The sequence below is a fragment of the Neoarius graeffei genome, chromosome 23 (genome assembly GCF_027579695.1).
Source record: "Neoarius graeffei isolate fNeoGra1 chromosome 23, fNeoGra1.pri, whole genome shotgun sequence".
Lineage (NCBI taxonomy): Eukaryota > Metazoa > Chordata > Actinopteri > Siluriformes > Ariidae > Neoarius > Neoarius graeffei.
Window position 1 is genome coordinate 7,462,383 of NC_083591.1, and position 27,196 is coordinate 7,489,578.

Below are 27,196 nucleotides of genomic sequence, written 5' to 3' on the forward strand. Positions count from 1 at the left end.
ACCCACGCGGACACGGGGAGAACATGCAAACTCCACACAAAAAGGCCCTCGCCGGCCCCGGGGCTCGAACCCAGGACCTTCTTGCTGTGAGGCGACAGCGCTAACCACTACACCACCGTGCCGCCTCCAAATGCACCTGTTGGTTCAAAAGTTAAAGTGCAGAGAACCTCACAGCACAACATGAAGTTACCTTAAAATATAATATAAATGCCTCAGCTTTCATGTAAGAAAAAAAAACTATTAATACTAGTACTGTGTGCAGGCAGTCTCTCCTGAAGACTAAATTAAACAATAATTATAAACTAATAAAATAAATGGCTCAGGCTTCATAGAAGAAAAAACAATTTGAACAGAATCTCACAGTATGATGCTGAAGCTGCCTAAACAATGGAAAATAAAATACCATTTTGGCAAAAATGTTGGCATCCATTAATTTCTTGTATTAAGTAAAAAAATAATGTAAAGTGCACACAGTCCTTCACTGCAAACATAACACACTTTCAGTAACAGAATTTAAGCCTACATAAACACTGACTCGCACATGCTGCTTCTCTTGAACATATACGCGGAAGACGACGCCAACGATTGGTCAAATTTGCGGGAAAGTTGCGGTGATTGGATATAATTGTAACACCGCCCTGAATTCGCGGGGATTGGTTGAATTTGCGTTGAAGTTGCAAATCGCAACATCGCAAAATCCTGGAGGGTCTGGTAAGCGACCGTTTACTTTTCAGCTCAAATACACGAAGCGGTATTGGCCGGTTTCGCAAGCGGAATATTGCGCATGCACACATCGCTCTTTCCGAAGAGAAACATCTGGCGATTCATCAATACAATATGTCGAGTGAGATGCTTCGGAAATCATGTGAATAAACTGATAAATTTGATATGTAGCCCGAATATCGGCGTATTTTGGCACTTGTCCGATCGGACAAGTAACTGAGACGATGAACTTGTCCGACATAAAGGATCAATTTTCCCGGACAAGCGGACAACCGTTAATGTCGAGCCCTGCATTTGCATCAATATTTATTCCATTTAAGAGTCATTCAAGTCCTGCTTGAACTTGTACTGCTAGAACATTAACATAAATTAAGTTATAGCAGTGGAACTCAATGTATTATCTAATAATTAAGGTATTTATTCATTTCTCATCGGATCGTGTTCAGTATTTAGCTTGCTTGGTGAAATATATATATATTTTTTTTTAATTCTTACAATTGATTAAGTACTTAGCCCTGTGATGACCTGGCGACTTGTCCAGGGTGTACCCCGCCTTTCGCCCGTAGTCAGCTGGGATAGGCTCCAGCTCGCCTGCGACCCTGTAGAAGGATAAAGCGGCTAGAGATAATGAGATGAGATGAGATTAAGTACTTTTTAATGCTACTTGTCAGGAATACAACATTTCAGGATGCTCAGTTATTGGAAAATAATCAACAATGGGGCACGCTTCCTGTTCCCAACCTGAAGTCAATTATTTTCACAGCACATATTGAAGTACTTTTCCTTAAGTGTCACAGCAGTTTACTAACTAGTAGAATTTTTCATTTATTAAGGATGTCAGATGTCGTACTTTTTATCTGTTTATAGTTACATTTCAACTTGGAGAACATTCCTGTTAGACAAGTTCCTGTTATGTACAGTATGTTATAGCAGCTAAACGGTTAGAACCTTACCAGCCTCCCTTCTCTTCCTCCTTCTCTTGAAAGTAATGCAGTAAACAAAAACGGCTTGTCATTTTGCCAAGGAACCGGAAGATGAAGAAATGCGCAACGTTTTTTTTTTGTTTTGTTTTTTTAACACGCAGTGCAACCTGAAGGCATCTGAGTTTAGTCAGATCTTAAAGAATTGTCCAAGCTGGAAAACCGCCAGTGGTCAGAAAACACCTGTGTTGCTTTATACATTGGGAATAAAAAGTATACACACCCCGTTAAAATGATAGGTTTTTCTGATGTAAAAAAAAATGAGACCATGATAAATAATTTCAAAACTTTTCCCACCTTTAATGTGACCAATTCAATTGAAAAATAGACAAATCTGTTAGGGGGGGAACCATTAAAAAAAAAAAAACGTATAATAAGCTGGTTGCGTAAATTTGCACACCCTTAAACTAATACTTTGTTGAGGTACCTTTTGATTTAATTACAGCATTTAGTCTTTTTGGGTCAGTCCATCAGCCTGCCACATCTAGACTTGGCAATATTTGCCCACACTTCCTTGCAAAAACATTCCAAATCTGTCAGATTTCAAAGGCGTGTCTTGTGCACAGCCCTCTTCAGGTCACCCCACAGATTTTCAATTGGCTTTAGGTCTGGGCTCTGGCTGGGCCGTTCCAAAACTTTTTTGGGGTCACTGTCGTCCTGAAAGATGAAATTCATCTTCAGCTTTCTAGCAGACACCTGAAAGTTTTGGACCAAAATTGACTGGTATTTAGAACTGTTGATAATTCCCTCCACCTTGACTAAAGCCCCTGTTCCAGCTGAAGAAAAACAACCCCAAAACATGATGCTGCCACCACCATGCTTCACCGTGGGTATGGTGTTCTTTTGGTGATGCGCAGTGTTGTTTTTGCGCCAAACATACCTTTTGGAATTTTGGCCAAAAAGTTCAACCTTGGTTTCATCAGACCAGAACACACACTTTTTCTTTGACCCTACCTCATAATCCAGACATATGGAGAATACGGGAGATTGTCATCACATGTAGTACACAACCAGTACTTGCCAGAAATTCCTGCAGCTCCTTCCGTGTTGCTGTAGGCCTCTCGGCAGCCTCCCTGACCAGTTTTCGTCTCATCAATTTTGGAGGGATGTCCAGTTCTCAGTGATGTCACTGTTGTCCCATATTTTCTCCACTTCTTGATGACGGTCTTCACTGTGCTCCATGGTATATCTAAAGCCGTGGAAATGTTTTTGTCCCCTTCTCCTGACCGATACCTTTCAACAATGATGCTTTGTAAGCTCTCTGTGAACCCTGGCTTTTGCTGGAGGATCCAACTGACTAAATGTCTGAACTTTATTTGGGGTTAATCAGTCTCATTTTAATCGATGGCAGGTGTGAACCCAAAAAGACTGAATGCTGTAATTAACAGGGCTGTGAAAAATCCACAGATCCGCGGAATTCCGCGAATTTGGCCGCCAAAAATATAATTTTAGTAAATCATCTAATTTTGCAATAAAAAATGGGGGGGGTTGTTGTCTACCGACCGCTAGTAGTCTCGTACAGCGAGTGTCACCGAGCCGGCGAGTCTGGGAAAGAGCCTACCGCAAATTGTTCTTTCTGTAACGACATTGTAATTTTTTTATCTTTTTTTCTTTTGCGACAATGACAGACCAGTTTACAGCATTTGTGCCATGCTTACAAACCACGGCGCGAATCTTGTGTTCTTTTGGTTTACCATTGTGCTCTTTAAACACGCTTTCGATATCAACGGTTTTGAAAAGGAGAATTTCGCGGTATGTCCGCGTCACGGAGGGACATCGTTCAAAGGGAGGACGGTGAGACCGACGATGTCAAAAACATTGACAAGGAAAATGGCATCAAAAATCCATGGAATTGGCGATGGCTGGAGTTTAAAGCCGGTAGTGAATATCTCCATGAGCACATACGGAAGATAAAAGAACCGGGGAAAGCTTACTGCATCTTGTGCCATCAGGATGTGAAGTACGGTTCTGGTGGAAGAACACGTTTGGTTGACCATGTTAAAGGAAAAAAAACCATGCGGAATTGGTGAAATTGAAGCTGTTGAACTATAGATTACCAGGTAGACCATCTTGTTCACATTTATTATTTATGTAGTTTTAACTTGTGTTATTGTTCATAATGTTCATTGTTATCATGAATATGTAATGAAAGAGAGACCAAAAGAGCAAGGAAAAGCCATATAGAAAGTCAGAAAGAAAAGAGTAGGCTTTCTAAGCTGAAGAAACTGCTAACAAAGAAAAGGAAATAAATATAAATATTGACTTGTAAATAGTTGTATATAGTTTTTGACTAGAATCTGTCTAACATGAACAAGAAAGACATTTTGGTATTGAATCAGTTCAAAAACAAGAACATTAGTGACTATTATTTAATAGTCAGTCTAGAATTTCCCCCTGGAAAAGACATTATGGGACCCAATGAATTGATACAAATTGACACAAGAATATGAGTGAATTTACAATATGAGGTATGTTATTGATATATTTTCATTCTTCAAGTGAACCCTTATCAGTTAAAAGGTAAATCAGTTCATATTGTATTATTTCAACATAATAACAGTTCAAATTAAATGGCATGGTTGAGAAAATATTTGCTTTCAGGAGATGCTTCAAATCTATCAATATACACAAAATCTGTTCAGCTTCTGGGGCCCTGCGGCCCCCAGGCCCACAGCTCCTGGGGAGCTGCACCCCCCAGACCCCCTGCTAAAATTGTTTCCTCGGATTTTGTCATTTCTATTTCACAGTCCTGAATTAAATCTAAAGGTGTTTCAACAAAGTATTAGTTTAAGGGTGTGCACACTTGTGCAACCAGCTTATTGTACAGTGGGGCAAAAAAGTATTTAGTCAGCCACCAATTGTGCAAGTTCTCCCACTTAAAAAGATGAGAGAGGCCTGTAATTTTCATCATAGGTACACTTCAACTATGAGAGACAGAATGGGGGGAAAGAATCCAGGAAATCACATTGTAGGATTTTTAATGAATTAATTGGTAAATTCCTCGGTAAAATAAGTATTTGGTCACCTACAAACAAGCAAGATTTCTGGCTCCCACAGACCTGTAACTTCTTCTTTAAGAGGCTCCTCTGTCCTCCACTCGTTACCTGTATTAATGGCAACTGTTTGAACTCGTTATCAGTATAAAAGACACCTGTCCACAACCTCAAACAGTCACACTCCAAACTCCACTATGGCCAAGACCAAAGAGCTGTCAAAGGACACCAGAAACAAAATTGTAGACCTGCGCCAGGCTGGGAAGACTGAATCTGCAATAGGTAAGCAGCTTGGTGTGAAGAAATCAACTGTGGGAGCAATTATTAGAAAATGGAAGACGTACAAGACCACTAATAATCTTCCTCGATCTGGAGCTCCATGCAAGATCTCACCCCGTGGGGTCAAAATGATCACAAGAACAGTGAGCAAAAATCCCAGAACCACACGGGGGGACCTAGTGAATGACCTGCAGAGAGCTGGGACCAAAGTAACAAAGGCTACCATCAGTAACACACTATGCCGCCAGGGACTCAAATCCTGCAGTGCCAGACGTGTCCCCCTGCTTAAGCCAGTACATGTCCAGGCCCGTCTGAAGTTTGCTAGAGAGCATTTGGATGATCCAGAAGAGGATTGGGAGAATGTCATATGGTCAGACGAAACCAAAATAGAACTTTTTGGTAAAAACTCAACTTGTGTTTGGAGGGGAAAGAATGCTGAGTTGCATCCAAAGAACACCATACCTACTGTGAAGCATGGGGGTGGAAACATCATGCTTTGGGGCTGTTTTTCTGCAAAGGGACCAGGACGACTGATCCGTGTAAATGAAAGAATGAATGGGGCCATGTATCGTGAGATTTTGAATGAAAACCTCCTTCCGTCAGCAAGGGCATTGAAGATGAAACGTGGCTGGGTCTTTCAGCATGACAATGATCCCAAACACACCGCCCGGGCAACGAAGGAGTGGCTTCGTAAGAAGCATTTCAAGGTCCTGGAGTGGCCTAGCCAGTCTCCAGATCTCAACCCCATAGAAAATCTTTGGAGGGAGTTGAAAGTCCGTGTTGCCCAGCGACAGCCCCAAAACATCACTGCTCTAGAGGAGATCTGCATAGAGGAATGGGCCAAAATACCAGCAACAGTGTGTGAAAACCTTGTGAAGACTTACAGAAAACGTTTGACCTCTGTCATTGCCAACAAAGGGCATATAACAAAGTATTGAGATGAACTTTTGTTATTGACCAAATACTTATTTTCCACCATAATTTGCAAATAAATTCTTTAAAAATCAGACAATGTGATTTTCTGGATTTTTTTTTTTTCCTCATTCTGTCTCTCATAGTTAAAGTGTACCTATGATGAAAATTACAGGCCTCTCTCATCTTTTTAAGTGGGAGAACTTGCACAATTGGTGGCTGACTAAATACTTTTTTGCTCCACTGTACGTTTTTAACTTTTTATGTTTTTTCCCCCGAACATATTTTTGAAATTATTTATTGTGGTCTCAGGTTTTTCTGATGTAAAAAAATATATATAATTTTAACGGGGTGTGTACGATATACTTTTTATAGCCACTGTATACGCAGCGTATATACACGTGTCTTCTGCTACCTTTTTATTTTAAGCACTTCAGATAAGGAAACGTTTTCAGAAGCTGATCAACGCTTTGATGCGCTTTGAAAAGAGTCTTTTTCTCGAGTTCTTTCTCCCAGGCCGTTGTCCTGGTTAGATTTCCCGAACGGGCTTTTTCAGCGTTCCCTGCTTTATCCTGTCCTTCACTATCATTGGCGGAGATTTCCTGGATCAATGTAGAGGAGGGCGTCCGTTTTGGCCTTGAGGGGTATTGGGACACGGCAGGGTTAGGGGTTGAAAATGAGCACGATAACGAACGGCATGTCTCAGCATCGGAGATGTGGAGTTCTGGGGAAAACGAGGTCAGTGAGTGCAGGTTGTGTTGGAACAGGATTTCCAGGCTAGAGGCTGTTCTGTGTGCTTCAGCTTCAGGCGTGTGCTTGTTCCTGCGCTTGCTCAATCGTGAAGAGGTTTAGGAAACCTATTTGTCTCTCGGAATTCTGTAGTAGACAAATCATGAAAGAATCAAAGTATGCTTGTGTCGAGTACATTTAAAACCTTGACATGGATCAAGAGAGGGGTTAAATATACAAGAGAAGACATTGAACTCTGGCTTTTCAGCACACACATGAGTAAAGGGAGGGAGGGGCAGCTGATGGCTGGCGAGCTGCTCTGTGAAAACCTCAGTGCTGATTAAGGCTGGATTATGACATTGATAAATGCTTCCAGACCTGATAGGATTATTTTACAGCTTGCTTTTTTTATTTATTTTAGTTTTGATCAGCGTTTTTCAATGACCTTCTACCGCTAAATCACGCTTCCACAAGCTCCGAACACTGAACTACGTAAAACGTCAAAACTCTAGAACGTGTTAAAACAGATGCCATCTTGGTCCTGTTTAAATGTTCCCCTGCTCCACACACTACACCTCTTAAAGGAGAACTGAAGTCATTTTTAAACTTTGTCTTAATTAACGTGTTATTCAACGACGTTTTCGGTTTTAGTAACCTTATATCGTGACTCGTATTGGCAACTAATTGCAATTAAATATTATACTTATCGGCCTGTTCGGTTCTTAGCCACGTTGAATTTGGTTCGTTTGGTCCACAGCAGACGTCGCTTATCCGCACGATCTTCACGAGACTTGTGCGAGACTTCGAAACGTGAAGTGTCAGCGCCGCCATTTTGAAAACCGTTTTATTGCACAAAAACAAGTTTAAATGATGCCTACTTTTCTTCAAACTTTCCTGATTGCTAACAAAACAAACACAACTTCCGGCTTGATTACGTCAGCATTCGAAAGAGGGCGCGCGTGTCTTTTGACAACGTTGGCAGATGTCGGTCACTTTGATTTCCGCTGTACGTTTTCAGGGTTTTTTCTAGAAAAATTTAGTATGAGGGCGCTCACCATGGCGAGGGGGCGAAGCGGGTGGGGATGGTGCCGATTGTCCGTCCCCCCCCCCCCTCCGCCGTGCGAAGCCTTTGAAAAATTGAGGCTACAATGGGACATTCTGAGGATATCTGAGAGGGAAATTGTAACATCGTCTGTCAACATTGAAAAAGAAAGAAGTAATCTTCTTCTACCCCGGACAGTCTTTGTCTGTCTTCCGTTTCGTGCCGCGGGATGACATCTTTAAATGCCCAAGTGTCAACAAAAACAACTCACGAACGACTTCTGTCAAAAGCTCCCGTGCCGGTGGGTGAAAGGTCATTCAGTCTCGAGAAATCTCGCTCTACAAGTCAGCTGACCTTGTATGTAACCCATGTCAAATCTCGCGAGAGCAGCCGCGACAAGTAAACAACTAAACAACATGGCGCCTCAGTCTGGAAAACGCCAATTCGGATTGTTTTTGCACCGTCTGGCGGTGTATCTACTATGATTGGAATATTTTTGGAGTAATTATAACGTGTTTGATGATCAGACACATCGTCACGTGGTGTTGCTGGGATGTTTTCATGGAGAAAAGATCGTTTTGAGAAAGATTGCATGTTGTGCAGTAGCATATAAGTGCATGGCCTAAGTGTGACTTGGGGTTCAATCAGCATTTCGGTAAGGGGGCGCACGCCGAGAGTAAGAGGGCGCAGCGCCCCTGTTCCCCGGTTTAGACGAAAGCCTGGTTTTACTTCCGTCCTACGATGTCTCGCACAGGTCTCGACGAATCTCGTTTACGGCCGTTGCGTTGACATACGGACTGATATATTACAGAGCATATTTCAAACACTCATAACTTGCTATAGCAGCGACAAAATAGCGATCAAAAATGCATTCCGATATTTAATAAAATGAGAAATAGAATTTTGTTAATAAAAATTTTTGCCTTCGGTTCTCCTTTAACAGTCGAAACTCAGCCTTCTGGATGATCAGCTAACTGCAAAGTGACCTTGTCGCTGATAACAAAGCGTTCGGATGCTTACCAGGAATTTTATCAATAGAGGAATTGACACGTGACGACAAAAAAAAAAAAAAAAAATCATCCAACACTCGACTTTGGATCTAAACATTTTACAAGTGGATCTACAACACAGCACCCAGGGAACGTTTCCGACCTGATAACCAGCATAATCGTGACAAGAATGTAGGTCGAGGTTTACTTTCCTAAACATGTGGGCTGATTAACAGGAGCACTGAGAGAAAGAGAGAGAGAGACCGAGATCGGAACTGATTTCTGTAAGGTTTCCAGGAACAGGTTCTCCGAGAAGCTTCGGTTAGATCTGTTTTCTTCAGTAGTTGGCATACTGACGGTTTTTGTTTGTTTATTAATTTAGTAGAACCTTTCGTCCTAAGTTCAGGATGATTTGAAATGGCACCGAATTCATGTGCATATCTGGAAGAGTGTCATTTTAAAGGCACTCCTTTTCAGACCTGTAAAATTACACTTCTAAGCACTATTTCCGCAACCTCTTGTGTAAAATTACACGAATTTAAACATGATGCTATAGAAAAGAACAGTTCTATATCAGATAGATAGATAGAATAGATAGATCTCATCTCATTATCTCTAGCCGCTTTATCCTTCTACAGGGTCGCAGGCGAGCTGGAGCCTATCCCAGCTGACTACGGGCGAAAGGCGGGGTACACCCTGGACAAGTCGCCAGGTCATCACAGGGCTGACACATAGACACAGACAACCATTCACACTCACATTCACACCTACGGTCAATTTAGAGTCACCAGTTAACCTAACCTGCATGTCTTTGGACTGTGGGGGAAACCGGAGCACCCGGAGGAAACCCACGCGGACACGGGGAGAACATGCAAACTCCGCACAGAAAGGCCCTCACCGGCCACGGGGCTCGAACCCGGACCTTCTTGCTGTGAGGCGACAGCGCTAACCACTACACCACCGTGCCGCCTAGATAGATAGATATTAGGTATAATTTCCCAGTATTTATATAAACTCGTGAACATATTCCTGAGTGACAGTATTTTCAACACAAGAAGATAAACTTCATATCTTCATGCCATCATGCAATATTATACAGACACGAGCATTTTACTGGGAAATACACCACTTGTACTTTTCATACGAGCTCCATCCAGGACATGGAGAACCAAAACCGTGGCACAAATCCAGGCGTGTAACTATAGCAGGTTCACCCGCACCTGGGCCCGTGACCGTCGGGGGGCCCGTTGCGGATTTTTTTTTTTTTTTACAAATCCATCAAATAAACGCTACATAAAATGATAATAGGTCTTTGTTGTCATTCTATTTCGCAAAAGTAACTTTGTTTCTATTGAGATTACAAGGAATTCTGGGTAGGCTGATCTGGGTAGACTGATCTCCGTGTCTTTGATGTCTGCATATTTCCATTATCGTTGCGAGCGAAACAATGCCCTTCAAACACAAAAGCGGCTCCAAGAAGCAGCAGGAGCGTAGGGAAGAACAGGAAGGGGTGGCAAACTAACATCTACTCCTTCCCTGTATGGAAAAAGACCAGATATAATTTTCATCACACTGACACAGTAATAGTTGTTCTGTGTATAGTTTTTTTTGATCGCTGTGTATTCTGGCGAGACGTTTTTAGACACTCCATGGTGTCTAACTGGAGGTGGAGCTTTCGTAGGCTGTGTCTGAAATCACTCACTCATTCACTACTCCCTACTCACTATCTAGGGAATTCTATATAGAGGACTATATAGTGAGCTCATTGGTAAAATGAAAACACACTTTCGGACACTACTCCGCCGCGCTGTTATTTACGTCATTACTGTCGCACAATTAAAACGTGCCAGATCAGTCAGCTGGTGGGTTTTCAAAATAATAAATACACGTGTGTATTTTTGTGATAAATCCATATTATACTGAGCGCATTTCCTCATCTCATCTCATTATCTGTAGCCGCTTTATCCTTCTACAGGGTCGCAGGCAAGCTGGAGCCTATCCCAGCTGACTACGGGCGAAAGGCGGGGTACACCCTGGACAAGTCGCCAGGTCATCACAGGGCTGACACATAGACACAGACAACCATTCACACTCACATTCACACCTACGCTCAATTTAGAGTCACCAGTTAACCTAACCTGCATGTCTTAAATCCTCCCTTAAGTGTCACTATGCCCACTAGGGGGCCCGTATTCCACATGTCGCACCAGGGCCCGCGGCGAGCTTCTTACGCCACTGCACAAATCTCTATATTGATGAGTTGTTTCGATGAATTTGGGGACTTTTTGTTTGTGTGTCTCTATAATTTACATCTCCGATGTGTGACGTTTGAAATTTGAATTTATTTTTTATTTCGAACATGTATAAAAAAATTTATGTAACTATTTGTACATGCAAAAGAAAGAAAACGAGAAATTGACAAAAAAATAAATAAAATAACAAAGAGCTAAGCCATTACAAAACACCGCACATTGTTCGAAAAAGGAGTGGGAAGAAGTACAATACTTTTTTTTAATTTCCCACCCCTTTTTAACTACCCCGAAATCCAAACTACATTAATACACCTATAAAAATATATACCATATATACACTTCATGAATATCTATATACATATATAATTACAAAAATAAATATATACTACATCCCATATATATATATATATATATATATATATATATATATATATATATATATATATATATATGTATATATATATTCACTTCATAAATATCTATATAAATATTTAATTACAAAAATAAATATATACTACATACCATATATACACTTCATAAATATCTATATTTTTGTAATTAAATATTTATATAGATATTTATGAAGTGAATATATATGGTATGTAGTATATATTTATTTTTGTAATTAAATATTTATAAATATATACTACATACCATATTCACTTCATAAATATTTAATTACAAAAATAAATATATACTACATACTATATACACTTCATAAATATCTATATAAATATATAATTACAAATATATATACACCATATATACACTTTATAAATATCTATATAAATATATAATTACAAATATATATACACCATATATACACTTTATAAATATCTATATAAATATATAATTACAAAAATATCTACTACATACCTATCTCTGTAAATATGAAGATATATGAAGATATAAACTATCCCCATAAATAAATATACCATATACTAAGTTAGTTCTAATATAACAATCAACCCTATTCTATTTATCCCTCATCATCCTCCATTAACATACTTCCTCTTCTATATACTTGTTTAAAAATATTTTTTGTACCTTTTTTTTTCAAACAGATTTATATTTGCACTTTTGTTTTATTTCTGTCTCCAGTCTGTTCCATAAATTCACCCCACAGCTCGATACACACGTTTTTCATATTTGTTCGAACCTTTGGTTCAAGACAACGTCATGTTGTCTTGACAACCGTGCAATATTGTAAACCTTATTCAACGCTCATTCTCCATTGGGTATACTAGAGTGATTGGATAAGCGATATGCGAACAGTATTGCATGCTATCAAACCAAATGAATGAAACTGGCAAGAAGGGAATAGAACACATGTTTTTATTCCATCGAAAAAGTGTTCAGATGGATAATAAGTAATATTGGCTGGTGTTGAGTGGTATATCAGATATATTCCGTTCAGCTAGCATGATCTTGAACGAGTCGAAGATGAGTAGCTGAATGGAATATATCGATAGACCACAAAAAAAAGCCAGCCAATATTATTATTATGATTATACATACACACTCTCTTCATATCAGCATTCCTGAAGGGCAGTGTGAGCTTACCTGTGACTCAGTGCTGTTAGCGTGGCAGTCCAGTTAGCTTCTAGCCGGTGTAGTGCCATCGAAGGCCAATGCTAGTGCAGTCAAGTTGAATATTAGTATTATTATTTTCCCTGTGTAATTTACTTGGTTACTTTTAAAATCACCATTGACAACTACACACAATGCGACCTGGCAGCCAAAATTCTCCCAAAATCTTCCGCTTTTAACGAAGCAAACCTTGCAGCCATGTTTTTTTTTTTACTAACTGTCACAATCGCTCACTCACTAGCGCGGAAGTTTTACATCTCCGATGTGTCAACTGGACATCTTCCAGTTTTTCGATGTCCGTTGGTATGTTTTTCTCTTGTAAATATGCGTGAAGAATATCTAATGAAGTTTTGGTAGCCTGTCGGGTATTCAGTGCGTCTTTTTTTTTTTTCCCAATTTATTTAGTGCTTAAACCTAGCACTGGATTAGCCTCATCGTCTCTCTTTCCCGGCCGCCAAAGAAATGATTGTGTGCATGCGCAGTAGAAAAGTTTTATCATTGGATCTTCGCACGAGCTCCGACGTGTGGCGTCGTGTTGTCTTGACAACGTGCAGTATTATAACAATATTGCACGCTCATTCTCCATTGAGGACAGCGGCGTAATATATGGATAAGTGATATGACAACAGTATTGCATGCTATCAATAAACTCACTTGAAGGGAATAGAATACGTTTTTATTCCATGGAAAAAGTATCCTGTATGTATAACATTTCCTGACTCCGATGATGTCACGCGTAGTGTTTTCCTGCTGACTAGACGCACGTTGTCAAAATGGCGACCCGGTTCCAAATTAAAATTCTTTCGATTAGCCTGTATATTTTTTGTGGATGCGTCCATATAATATAAAGAACATTACAAGGTGGCGTGAAGATAGGAAGTTTATCTTTTCGTGTTGAAAATATTTCACTCGAAGATAAACTTCATATCTTCTCACAACCGTGTAAATATTTGGCAGCGCTGCTTGTAATCATGAACCAGTCAGAAACATGTCGAGGTCTGGAATTAATTCATGAGTAAAATGTTCGAATTCTGTCACGGTTGTCGTGTAACACAAATAGCAATGTGTGTTTGTTTGTAAAAGATCTAAATTAACCATCAGTGACGGCTTTTTTTTTTTTTCCACGCTGTGTGTCGTGTATTTGTGTATGTGTGAAGGAGGGGCTGACAGAAGGGGTGGGGCTTGTGTCTGGGACACGCCCCCTGTGTGGCTGAGCTATATAAACTGTCAGCTGTCAGCAAGAATTTTCTTTCCTTGTTTTTCACAAAGCTGCAACAACACAGAGAGAGAGAAGGTAAGCAGATAGACAGGAAGCTACTCACTGTTGGAAATTTTTCTTACTGACGTGCACTTATTTCTACTGAATAGTGACTAAATCATGGTTGTGTGTTTAGATTAATAGTATGATGAGAGGAAACGTGCTGTGAGCAGAAAACTTTAAGTTTATGTGAGCAAGATAAACGCACATACTGTACAAATGACATCAAGTAAGGCAAATGGTTGTGGACAAGCAGCAATTTAAATGGTGTGCGTGAGCGCGTTAATTATACGTTACATAAGTCAGTGTGTCTCTGCAAAACAAGTTTCAGGTTGAAGTCAAGTCAGGACATTTTTGCAGAAGTGGAACAGTGTGTTTAACGTGTTTTTTTTTTTTTTTTTTGGCCATAATAATCATGCAACAGTAATACTAATGCTTTAGTGTTATAATGTAATGTTTATTTATAGAATAAATTGTATAACTATTCTATATTTATATCATTCTATGATGGAATAATTTTGCCAGTTGTTTTTTTTTTTTAATTAATTTAATCTTCTATAAAGTACTCTATTTAAATTGGTTTACTGTTTGAAATGCTTTCACACAGACGCACAAACACACACAGGTCATGCATGCCCTGTGATCAACAGTCTTAAAAATATACCTTCTCTCCTTACAGAGGATATTTGTGGCTATTTTTTTCGCCACTACCCAGAATAGATGTGCATGTGGAACGGGGATTATATTTAAAATCGAGTTCAAAACCGCTACGGAAAAATGACAAACGATATGAAGGAAGAGAAAAGAACAAATGTTTCTCTGTGATCTCTTTCGCCATAGAGTTTTTATTTGTCTTCTGGATCGTGTCTAATACGTAGACGGCAAAAAATAAAATAAAATTACGCATCAGTGGAAACGGAAATGACATGGAAATTATTTGCGATAACTTACATCTTCAGCCGTCCTGAATGTTTTAGCTCTTGAGCATGGTGCCTCTGTGCCGTGTGTGTGTGTGGGTCTGAGAGTGCGAGATTAGTTTACATGGCTCCTGTTGTTCCTCCTAGCCTTTTTAAATCCCTCCTCCTTTACATCACGTGTCTAAAACCCGTTTTGGACTGACGTTAGTGCACCATTACAGAAAAGCAGAGAAATGTTTAGAGGATCTGCTAAACTATTACGTCAGTGACTTAATAGGGAATTTTAAAAATGGAGAAATAAAACAACAAATGGCATTAATAACTTGATTAAATAAATAAAATTGTGAATAAATGTTACATGTGAAATGAACATAATTTCACAATTTCCTGAACATGTATTAAAAATTTCACATATTTCATTTATAACCAATAAAGATTTTAAATAATGGTATATATTTTTAAATAAATAATGTGATTTTTTTTTTTTTTAAATGAAAGAAAAGTCCTTATTACGTTATCTTCCCGATCTCTTCTGTTTGTCTGTCTATTTGTGGGGTTTTTTTGTGATGTATTTTTTTTAACGCTTTTCTATTTACTAATCAGTACTGCAAAAAACTTTTAAAAGGTGTTGTAGTGAAAAAAGGCATATTTTAGTTGATGCACCCTAAATAGGAAGTACTGTTCAATAATTCAACTCCTTTTCTATAAAAAAGGTCGAAAGCTGTCTGTCAGTCAGCATCGCACGCATTCGGCACACATACTGTATGTAAATAACGGCTGAGGATCTGAGAGTGTGTTAATGCTTCATATTTCACACTTTCTTAGTGTACTCGTACAGCGTCACAGCCCTGACTGTTTAACTTGCGTCTCTGCAGATGCCCGAGTTTGAGAAGAGCACGGTCCACATCAAGGACCCCGAGCGGGTGGAGCAGATCATCTGCGGCCTGATTAAAGGAGGCGCTTCTAAATTACAGGTACAGACCTCAGACACGAGTTAGATATTTATCGAGAATTTCAGATTGTGTTCGGTACGAACTGCCCTCATAATCCATTAACGTCTACTACTGTTCGATTATTACTGCACTACTACTACTACTACTACTACTACTGTACTACTACTGCACTATTACTACACTACTACTACTACTACTACTGCACTATTACTACACTACTACTGCACTACTACTACTGCACTACTACTACACTACTACTACTGCACTATTACTACACTACTACTGTACTACTACTGCACTATTACTACACTACTACTGCACTACTACTACTACACTACTACTACTGCACTATTACTGCACTATTACTACACTACTACTACTGCACTACTACTACTGCACTATTACTGCACTACTACTACTACCACTGCACTATTACTGCACTACTACTACTGCACTATTACTATACTACTACTACTGCACTACTACTGCTGCACTACTACTGCACTATTACTGCACTACTACTACTACCACTGCACTATTACTGCACTACTACTACTGCACTATTACTACACTACTACTACTGCACTATTACTATACTACTGCACTATTACTATACTACTGCACTACTACTGCTGCACTACTACTACACTACTACTGCACTATTACTACACTACTACTACTGCACTACTACTACTACTGCACTACTACTACTACTGTACCACTGACCATTACTACTATACTAATAATAATTTACTGTACTATTACTACTAATAATAAAAACACATTACTGTACTATTACACCTATACTATGACTACTACTGTACAACTATACTACTGTGGCACCTTATTATTACTACGATACTATGACGACTACTATTGTACCACTATATTATCACAACTATTACTACTATTAGTAGTAATAGTAGTGGTATGGTAGTAATAGTAAGGTGCTAACCTTGCTATTATTACTATGCTACTTCTACTATTACTACTAATATATTACTATACTATTGACTATTCCTGTACTACTGCGATGTTACTATTGTACTATTACTGGTACTGTATTACTACTGTAGTACCTTACTATTACTACTACACCGCTGCTGCTGCTACTACTAATATATTATTGTACTATTACTCCAATACTAGGACTATTGCTGTACCACTAGACTACTACTACTACTACTACTGTGGTGCCTTATTATTACTACACTACTACTACTGTTCTGTTGCTACTGTACTATCACAACTATACTACTACTAATGCACAACTGTACTGCTAGGATTATACTACTAATTTATTTCTGTGCTACTGCTATTGTAAGAACGATACAGCATACTTTTTATAGTTACATTTACTGTACTGAAGCACTGACACTGGAGACTCCTTCCATAAATGTTAAACATCTCCTTACAGAAAACGTCACCATTTCAAAAATTGCACCTTGTTTTAATTGGTTTATGGAGAGTTTTGCTAGGCCTCCCAGTGCAAGTTGCTTCCATAGAAACAATTATGTATTAGTACGAGCGCACTAATGTAAACCTGAAATGAGATAAAATACAAACCTAAAAATATAAATCAAGAATTCCTGAGCGCAAATAGGTTTTGAATGATGTATTAATATTTAGCTCACAGGTTAAAACTGTATAATAAAAGCTTTGTTTTATAAGGCATTGTATTTATTTTTTTTAAATAAAGCTTTCCTCATTAAAATGCAATTTATAAAAATGTATTAATGAGTGACTTTTTGAACCTCCAGCCCAGTCCCTAGAACCCACTGTCCTGCAGGACTGGAACTGAAAAACTCCTGCCTTCCTTTTAAAATAGTAGTTTTTAATGATTTGATTAATATTTAGTTAATAGCACGTACTGTATATCAATAGTTTGTAATAATAATTTTAAAAAAAACCCTTCTTTTTTCCCTTTAGATCATCACAGACTTTGACATGACGTTAAGCAAATTTGCAGTCAATGGAAAGCGCTGCCCGACCTGCCACAGTAAGTCAAACCTGCAACACTGGAACAGGAATCTTCATCACTAATTATGGAACGAATGGCGTTAAACACAGAATAACCCCCGCGCTTTGAAGCGTTGATCAGCCTCTTTTCATTTTCCACAGATATCATTGACAACTGCAAGCTAGTCACAGAAGAATGTAGGCAGAAGGTGAGCATGTCTCAACCTGTATGCATCATTTTAATGCTGTCAAAGTATGCATTGTATTTATGCTGAAACTTTTTTTTTCAGCTGTTTAAACTGAAAGACACCTACTATCCTATTGAGATCGACCCACAGCTGACCATGGAGGAGAAATACCCGTTTATGGTGGAGTGGTGAGTGGACCACATGTTCAACCTCACATACAGTATATTTACAATCATTTACACACACCGCTGCACACTGTTTAATACTGGAATTGCGTTGCCCTGTTCCTTTAGGTATTTTAAATCTCACACATTACTGGTGGAGCAGCGGCTACAGAAGGACAAACTCCCCGAGGTGGTGAGAGAATCGGACGTCTCTTTACGGTACGATCATCATCCTGTCAAACTTATTCTGAAGTCTTGAATTTAGAGATAAATATCAGTATACAGACAGTGGGTGTTATTGACATGGCTATTTACATATCAAATATATTTATATATGTTTATTGCCGTAGGTTTTATATAGAACTAAATAACCACGTGTTATTGCAGAACGAATAACCAAAAATGACTTTTGATGATTTAAGATTACATAGAATTATGCAGGGCGGCACGGTGGTGTAGTGGTTAGCGCTGTCGCCTCACAGCAAGAAGGTCCGGGTTCGAGCCCCGTGGCCGGCGAGGGCCTTTCTGTGTGGAGTTTGCATGTTCTCCCCGTGTCCGCGTGGGTTTCCTCCGGGTGCTCCGGTTTCCCCCACAGTCCAAAGACATGCAGGTTAGGTTAACTGGTGACTCTAAATTGACCGTAGGTGTGAATGTGAGTGTGAATGGTTGTCTGTGTTTATCACTACGTTCAGACTGCAACCTGAAACGACCCATATCCGATTTGTTGTGAAATCCGATTTTTTTGTTAGGCCGTTCACATTACCAATTATATGAGACTTGTATGCGATCTCCAATATGAACGGAAAACGACCCAAAAGTGTCCCGCGTGCGCAAATTGACACGTAATAAGCACATCTACGTAATACGTAAAAAAAAAAAAAAAAAGCGCACTCTTCAAGTTTGCAAGTAAAGCATGGAGATGAGGCGAGACCTGGCGATGTGGTTTTTGTGGCGGCGGCGGAACTCACACAATAATCTGATTAATGTGGGCAGCAGACTAATGAGACCGAAGGTGTCAAATTACTGGAAATTTCCAGAACAATCTTATAATCTTGTAATACAGGATGGTTTAAGATATAAATCAGTTATAGAAACTGTTTTATTTAATCAGGCTAACAGATCAACATCCAGGTCCCTACCAAATCCACCATTAGCTTGATCAATTCTATAAAAGTCTATTTAAATTCTGAAAACTGTACAAATGTTGTTGTTTTCCACCAAAGAGGCGGGATTAGCCAACGCAGAATAGTGACGTTTGTCTCTTGTTGATGACGTGTAGGTCGCATGAATGCGACCTGTCCGGTCAGACTGCAGTCGCATGTGAAAATAACGGATATGCATCGGAATTAGGACCACATATCCAAGCGGCCTGGGTCGCATGTGAAAAAATCAGATCTGTGTCGTTCAGATTGTCAATAACAAATCGGATACAGGTCGCATATGGGCAAAAAAATCGGATATGGGTCGTTTCAGGGTGCAGTCTGAACGTAGTCTATGTGTCAGCCCTGTGATGACCTGGCGACTTGTCCAGGGTGTACCCCGCCTTTCGCCCGTAGTCAGCTGGGATAAGCTCCAGCTTGCCTGCGACCCTGTAGAACAGGATAAAGCGGCTACAGATAATGAGATGAGATGAGAATTATGCAGGTGGACATTGTCGTACATATTTTATTACATATCTTATTAATGGATGTATTAATATTCCAGAGAAACAAAAGTCCTTAAAGGAGAACTGAAGTCATTTTTAAACTTGCTTTGTTTCTTAATTAACGTGTTGTTCAATTACGTTTTTGGTTTTATTAACTTTATATCATGACTCGTATTGGCATTACATTACACTTATCGGGCTTTTCGGTTTTTAGCCATGTTGAATGTAGTTCGTTTGGTCCACGGCAGGCGTCGCTTATCCGCGCGATCTTCACGAGACTTGTGCGAAACTTCACACGTGAAGTGTCGGCGCCGCCATTTTGAAAACTGTTTACACAGCGGCCAGATCGCCATATCATTCCAATTTAGATTAATTTCGAGATTTGCCAGCTTCATCGGTGATGGAGATTATTCCGTACGACTTCGAACCAACGTGGAGTAGAGAAGAGTTGGAAAGACGGCAGGATAAGGACTAGTCCGTCACGCTGGTATTTACGTCATTACTGTCGCACAATTAAAACGTGCCAGGTCAGGCGGCTGATGGAGTTTCAAAATAATAAATACATGCATGTATTTTTATGATAAATACAGCGCATTTCCCACATAATCCTCACTAAGGTTTCGGACAGCACTACAAAATGGCGTCCACACTATATAGTGCCCTATATATAGTGAGCAGGGAGCGATTTCGGACACGGAAAACTTCCGGCTTGATTACGTCAGCATTTGAAGGAGGGCGCTCGCGTCTTTTGACAGCATTGGCAGATGTTGGTCACTTTGATTTCCGCTGTATGTTTTTATTTCCGTCCTACGATGTCTCGTACAGGTCTCAACGAATCTCGTTTACGGCCGTTGCTTTGACATATGGACTGATATATATTACATGGCGTATTTCAAACACTCATAACTTGCTGTAGCAGCGACAAAATAGCGATCAAAAATGCATTCCGATATTTAATAAAATGAGAGAAATAGAATTTTGATGATGATGATAAATTTGCCTTTAATTAGAAATGAAGAAAAGTGTTAACCTGAAACTATGGTGCAGGTTTTCACCGACAGCTTCAGAAGCTATTTTGTCCGAAATATTCTTCTAGAAAGTCTGAAACTGGTCTTGCTTCATTATTAATACATTCACTGTCTTTACTGAAGTTACTTCCTGGATTCGTCGGACTGTTAACTTTTTAAATTTAAAATGTTAGGAGGCACCGTGGCTCAGGTGGCTAAGGTGCCATACCATAAATCCGGGGACCCGGGTTCGATTCCGACCCGAGGTCATTTCCCGATCCCGCCCCATCTCTCTCTCCCGCTCATTTCCTGTCTCTACACTGTCCTATCCAATAAAGGTGAAAAAAGCCCCAAAAAAATCTTTAAAAAAAAAAAATATTTAAAATGTTAGTTGAGTTAGTTAGTTGAGTATCAAGTGTGTGTGTGTGTGTCACAGGGAGGGTTATGAGCACTTCTTTGACCGGCTACACCAGCACAGTGTTCCTGTGTTCATCTTCTCAGCGGGGCTGGGAGACGTGCTGGAGGAGATCATCAGACAGGCTGGAGTTTATTACCCCAACGTCAAAGTCGTCTCCAACTTCATGGACTTCGACGAGAATGTGGGTATAAACACGTTGACCCGTTAGTTGATGCTGTAGGATTTTTGTATTCGTATTTAATGATCGTGTTATAGTCGAGTCACTAAACCTCGAGTCCCGTTTCGAGTCCCCAGTGTCCAAGTCATTAAAAAAAAAATTTCGAGTCCGAGAACAAGACTCCAACCGCGCCATGTGACGGTGGCTGTTTTAACATTAGTTAGTTCCTGAACATGACGTATGAACAGGTGAGTGTGCTTCTCTTCGTCAGGGAGTGTGAAGTATTCTGTCAGAGATGGCTGGGAGACGGATGTACAGTAAGTGCAGAAGGTGGGTTTATTAATACAAGTGAAGACAGGTAAACAATTCAGAACGGCGGGGAAAATCGTAAAACAGTGAAACAGGTCGAGCGAGGCACAACCAGGCTATCGTAGACTCGGCAGAAACAAAGACGAGAAACAGGAAATCAGGGAACCAAACAAGGCTCGGTAATGTGTCAGCAATGCAACTCAATACTTCGCAAAGTAAGTGTGTTTTCACAGTTTTTATACAGGCCCGCTGACTGCGGTTTAATCCTGTACAGGCGTGAGTTGTTTACGGCGCAAGCGAGAGAGTCTATCTGATGCACGCGCCAAGGCGTGCAGGTGTGACACTCTTGCACGAAATTAATGTGGATATAAATATCATATGCCAAATTATTATGGCATGTTCCAAAAAAATAAAGAAAAAATCCGAGTCCTCGTCGAGTCACGAGTCCTGGACTTGAGTACTACAAGCCTGTTTGATGCTGATAAACTAGTTACACAGTAGTTTTATATAACTCGTACTTCATCATAACCTGCATGAGTGAGAAATTTCATAATTCACTCATAAGATGCTTTTATCCAAGTGAATAATGGACTTGAGCACTGAGCTGCGCAGTTGGAAGCAGTTTATTCCTTACTGAAGGGTCCACAAACGCACACAAGCTCAGGGCTGAACCTTTAAAGGAACAGTCCACCGTACTTCCATAATGAAATATGCTCTTATCTGAATTGAGACGAGCTGCTCCGTACCTCTCCGAGCTTTGCGCGACCCCCCAGTCAGTCAGACGCAGTCAGACGCGCTGTCACTCCTGTTAGCAATGTAGCTAGGCTCAGTATGGCCAATGGTATTTTTTGGGGCTGTAGTTAGATGCGACCAAACTCTTCCGCGTTTTTCCTGTTTACATAGGTTTATATGACCAGTGATATGAAACAAGTTCAGTTACACAAATTGAAACGTAGCGATTTTCTATGCTATGGAAAGTCCGCACTATAATGACAGGCGTACTAACACCTTCTGCGCGCTTCGACAGCGCGTTGATATCTGAGCTCCGTATCAACGCGCTGCCGAAGCGCGCAGAAGGTGTTAGTACGCCTGTCATTATAGTGTGGACTTTACATAGCAAAGAAAATCGCCACGTTTCAATTTGTGTAACTGAACTTTGTTTCATGTCACTGGTCATATAAACCTATATAAACAGGAAAAACGTGGAAGAGTTTGGTCGCATCTAACTACAGCCCCAAAAAATACCATTGGCCATGCTGAGCCTAGCTACATTGCTAACAGGAGTAACAGCGCGTCTGACTGACTGGGAGGTCGCGCAAAGCTTGGAGAGGTACGGATCAGCTCGTCTCAATTCAGAGAAGAACATATTTCATTATGGAAGTACGGTGGACTGTTCCTTTAAGCTGTAGTCAACATTAGTTTCTTGTTCACTATACTGTATATATCAACTTAATTACTTTATCACTTTAATAAATTTAAACACCAACATTTGGCCAAAAGGTTTAGGAAAAATGTGTTGATATGGCACTAATCTGGCATGGTGACCATCGTGAAAGATGAAAATATTATGTAATGCGATCCTGGCATTAGGTAAATACAAGGATATTCACTAGTTATTAGTAATAATGTTGAATAAAAACCAAATGGTTCATAATTAACAATTATTCACTGAAGGCAAAGTGATGATTGGTGAATAATTAAGTTATTCCATGAAATCGAGTCTTGCATGAGCTGATGGTGACTATAAGCCACGTACGACAAGAGTGAGTGGAATAACGGTTTTATTCTACCCACTGGATTTTGAGAAACGGAGCATTTTTATTTTAATTTTTTTGCAAATTCAATAAACAAAAACTTCGTACAAAACGTCCGACGGAATCCTTTCCGCTTAACAACCTGGCGAAACGACAGTAGCAATTTGTGAAAAATGCTATAAAAATAATTCTTGAAAAATAAAAAAATATGTTCTTACCATCAAATACTTTTCATTCCATTTTTTTTTTCTTTTTTTTTGTTTTTGGGTTTTGCTTTCAAGTAGAGTTTTTAATTTCGTCCTCGGTTGGTTCAGCAATACGCTCCGCCATTTTGGTTTTTTTTCTACTCAGAGCTGATATCCTAGTACTAGAGTAGCCAATCGGAGCGCACGGTTGCTCATATCCAGTGAATGTGGATAGAATAATAATTCACTGGTGGATAATTGTTTTAGTATAAATACGCAGGTGATAGTTTATCTTTTAAAAATCGTATTAATTTCAGAAGCAGTATGCAAATTGTAATGCGCGCTGACTTGTGTCACACAAAATACTTTGTTTTGAAATCAATAAAATAAATCACAATTCCACCTTACTTTTGAATAGTTTTCGACCAAACTTCGTAGCATCTTTAGTGCTTTTAGCAACGGCATTTTCTTTCATAATCTGTAACTCTTCCTCGCTTATGGTGACGACGCGATCGGCCGCCATTTTGCCGAGTCGCTTGAAGTGATTATCGAGAAATAGTCTGAATTTCTCAACTGATCAGCGTTCACGATTTCCGATAATCAATCACCTGCGTATTTATAATATTCAAAAAGAAATAAAATATCATATTATGGGAAGACTTGAGGGCTTTTCGGACCTAAAGCTACGTATAGCTTTCTTTAGTTTGGACAAATCGGAGCTGAATTTTGTCATCTGCTGTTTTAAATTCTGACTGCTGAGGGCGCTGTCAATCCTACAGGGTGTCTTGAGAGGGTTTAAAGGCGAGCTGATTCACGTGTACAACAAGCACGACGGCGCGCTGAGGAACACCGAGTACTTCAAACAGCTGAAGAACAACAGCAACATCATCCTTCTGGGAGACTCGCTCGGAGACCTCAACATGGCCGACAGCGTCCCCAACGTGGAGAACCTCCTGAAGATCGGCTTCCTCAACGATAAGGTCTGCTTGTTCTCACGAGTGTTGAATTTGGAGAGTTGCTTCTGTACTGTTGTGCTAATGTTTTTTGTTTTGCAGGTGGAGGAGCGCTTGGAGAAATACATGGACTCTTATGATATTGTTCTAGTGAAAGATGAAACCCTTGAAGTGCCCAATTCCATTTTACAGAAGATCTTATAGAGACTGGTTTATTGGATTACTAGTCACTGGGCTAACACATGCACGCACAAGCCATACGAATACAAACCTCTCGACCACCATCTGTTAACGTTATTTCCCATCCTGGACATTTGGGTGTCTGGTTATTTCTATTTTTTAGAAAAGAAAAAGCCAAACCAACTGTGGAGAAAATCTGTTTAAGCGAATTTGTTTAACGTGTACATTAGTGGACTTGTATTATTTTTGATATTGTATCATGATTTCATGCGCAATAATAGCTGGAATGAAAGAAGACTGGTCTTAAGGTTAGCTTTAGAAGTGTGAGCATTTTTATAGCAATACGGGTCGTAACTGCAGTGTACTACAGTGATGCTTGGTAGGAGTGGGCGTGGCCTATCCCGGAAGCACTGTCAGCATGGTGAGAGTGTTCCGGCTCTGACACTTCTTCCTCAACCTCAGCTACATCACTCTAGGTCATAACTGGGCTCAAGTAAAGAGAAATGTGTGTGCAGGGCTTTTTTTTTTTTTTTATTCATGCTGTAAATGCATGGTCTTTCATAAGCTTTATATCTAACCACTCGTCCCACTCGTGCAACTTTTTGTTGCGTCCTGCATCAGATCCCAGTCCCGATGCACACCGCAAGTCTCGACTCAACCCCATGCCCTGTGAACCTTTCTGGCTCGATTTCTATTTTACAGTAAAAGTATTCATCCCTAGTACAACAGGAAGTTCAGACTGTATATTATAGAGTTTCTTGAGAAACATAAGATGTACCCGTGTATTTCTACACCTTGACGTGTAGTACACTGTAGTTTCGTCCTGCGTTCATAGACATGAAATTATTCTTTACCACGTATATATGCACATGGATATTAATTCCATGCCCATCACCCTACAGCAATACAGTACAATATCCCAATCGATCAACAAATATAACATGAATGTATCGTGTATTTTTATTAATGTGTTACGCTTTTGGAACTTGGGTCTGCTTTTTGTGTTTTCACTACCTCTCTAAAGGACAGTTCATCTAAAACTGCTAACGTACTGCGAATGAAAGCAGCAGAAGCCTGAGCTGAGCTTTCATTCGTGTTTTTGTTTTTTCCTTCCCTCTCAACGTCAGCATTTTTAGATGAACCGTTTCCTCATACATTTGTTCATGAGGTGGATTCACGCTGACTTGCACTAACTTGTGTTTTAAGTTCTTGAGGCTCGTTAAGTACGTGCTGCTAATTTGCATGTTGGTTTTCTTGCTGTCCAAATGAAATGTTGGAAGAAAATAAATGTAGGCAATAATGATGACCACTTTTTATTAAAGGTTTGGAAATCTAAGTACGGGATGGATTATTGCTTTATAGTTGTACGTTGATCCACACCTGGGTTTTTGCAGTTATGTATTCAAGAACTAAAAATGTCAGCTTTTAGGAGCTTAAAAGTGTTGTGTGTACCTTTTTTTATTAATCAGGGATCCCAGACGTCCGCTATTTAGCGGAATTCCGCTATTTTTCTAGCCAAAGTGGTGGTGGGTTTTTTTTAATCTCTTGTATATCAGTTAAAAATATGTTTAAGTAAAATGACCAGCAGAATACGTTCTGATTTGGTTTGCTTGTTTAGCGATGTTTTTGTCAGCTTCGTTTGTTCTCGTTGACATTCGGGAACACTCGGAAGTTAAATTGATGTAAATACCGCGAGACTGTACGCGATAGAACGAGAAAACAATATGGCTGCGCCCATTTGCTAGAAAATGTATTTTAACTCCGTTCGTGCTTTTGTTTCTAAGGCGTTGAACTTAATTCAATATGCAGGGCTGTGAAATTTCCGCGGATTCTGTCGCGAAAAATATCATCTTCACAAAACGTCTATTTTTGCATTAAAAATCATTGGGGGGGTGGGGTCTAGTCTGTTTTAATCATAGGTTTTAATCGCCTTGCACGAGACTGGCGGCTCAATACAGCCGGACTCGCATGCCAGCTGAGCGTGGAACACGTCTTGACTGCGACTCAGGAGCAGTGTTGCCAGATTGGGCGGTTTCAAGTGCATTTTGGTGGGTTTTGAACACATTTTGGGCTGCAAGATCAGACATAGTTAAGATGCCATCAAAAAGGAAAGCTAAGGAGGTGTTTGAGAGAGATGCAAAGAGGGCTAGAAAAGAACACACAGACAGACTGAAGGAAAAGATGAAAAAGAACAAGTTTGCAAAACTGAAAGAGATGGTGTTAAAAGAAAATTAAAAGACTTTCATTAGATGCTGTTTGACAGACTATGAACATTTTGTAAATAGCTTTAATAGAGGAATGCAAATACTATAGAACTAATAGCCTTACTGAAAGATGAATTGAAAGAAATAGCTGGGAGTGATGCAAAGAGGAATAGAAGGAGCCAGAAGTAAAAGAAAAGATGTAAATAATATTAGCTAAGAAACATTAGTTGTTTTTTTTTTTAAACTTTTGCTCTGTAGACAAGAGACATTGTGACAGATTCTTGGAAAAAGCCAGGACATAATACAAGAATTAAGTGTAATTTGGAAGACAACAGGTATCTCTCACTTAAATATTGAGCATGATTTTTCACAAAGTCATTTTGAAAGGCCTATCAAAGTTTTCTTTTGTTAACATTTCTTTAAATTATTTACACATTTTTTTTACTTTTATTTTAA

At 39.6% G+C, this 27,196-nt stretch overlaps 1 protein-coding gene and 1 long non-coding RNA gene across 3 annotated transcripts in view; one reads left to right on the forward strand and one right to left on the reverse strand.

Moving 5' to 3' along the window:
- The window catches only part of nt5c3a (5'-nucleotidase, cytosolic IIIA), a 38,519-nt gene extending 12,647 nt beyond the window's left edge, over positions 1-25,872 (forward strand). Inside the window, exons 1-9 of one of the 2 annotated variants that reach the window (XM_060905674.1) lie at positions 13,707-13,783; positions 15,540-15,638; positions 17,547-17,616; positions 17,739-17,785; positions 17,867-17,952; positions 18,058-18,147; positions 21,017-21,179; positions 24,183-24,383; positions 24,459-25,872. In XM_060905674.1, coding sequence (XP_060761657.1) covers positions 15,540-15,638; positions 17,547-17,616; positions 17,739-17,785; positions 17,867-17,952; positions 18,058-18,147; positions 21,017-21,179; positions 24,183-24,383; positions 24,459-24,560 — 858 coding nt within the window. In that variant the 5' untranslated portion in view covers positions 13,707-13,783 and the 3' untranslated portion in view covers positions 24,561-25,872. Of the gene's footprint in view, positions 1-13,706; positions 13,784-15,539; positions 15,639-17,546; positions 17,617-17,738; positions 17,786-17,866; positions 17,953-18,057; positions 18,148-21,016; positions 21,180-24,182; positions 24,384-24,458 lie in introns of those variants that run through there. The other variant, XM_060905673.1, reaches the window with a different exon arrangement.
- On the reverse strand, positions 6,173-14,801 carry LOC132871491 (uncharacterized). Its single transcript, XR_009651291.1, has 3 exons — positions 14,699-14,801; positions 12,463-13,758; positions 6,173-6,763 (listed from the first exon to the last, which is right to left on the reverse strand). It is a non-coding gene; the product is annotated as an uncharacterized LOC132871491 (long non-coding RNA).
- Positions 25,873-27,196: the final 1,324 nt, after the last annotated feature.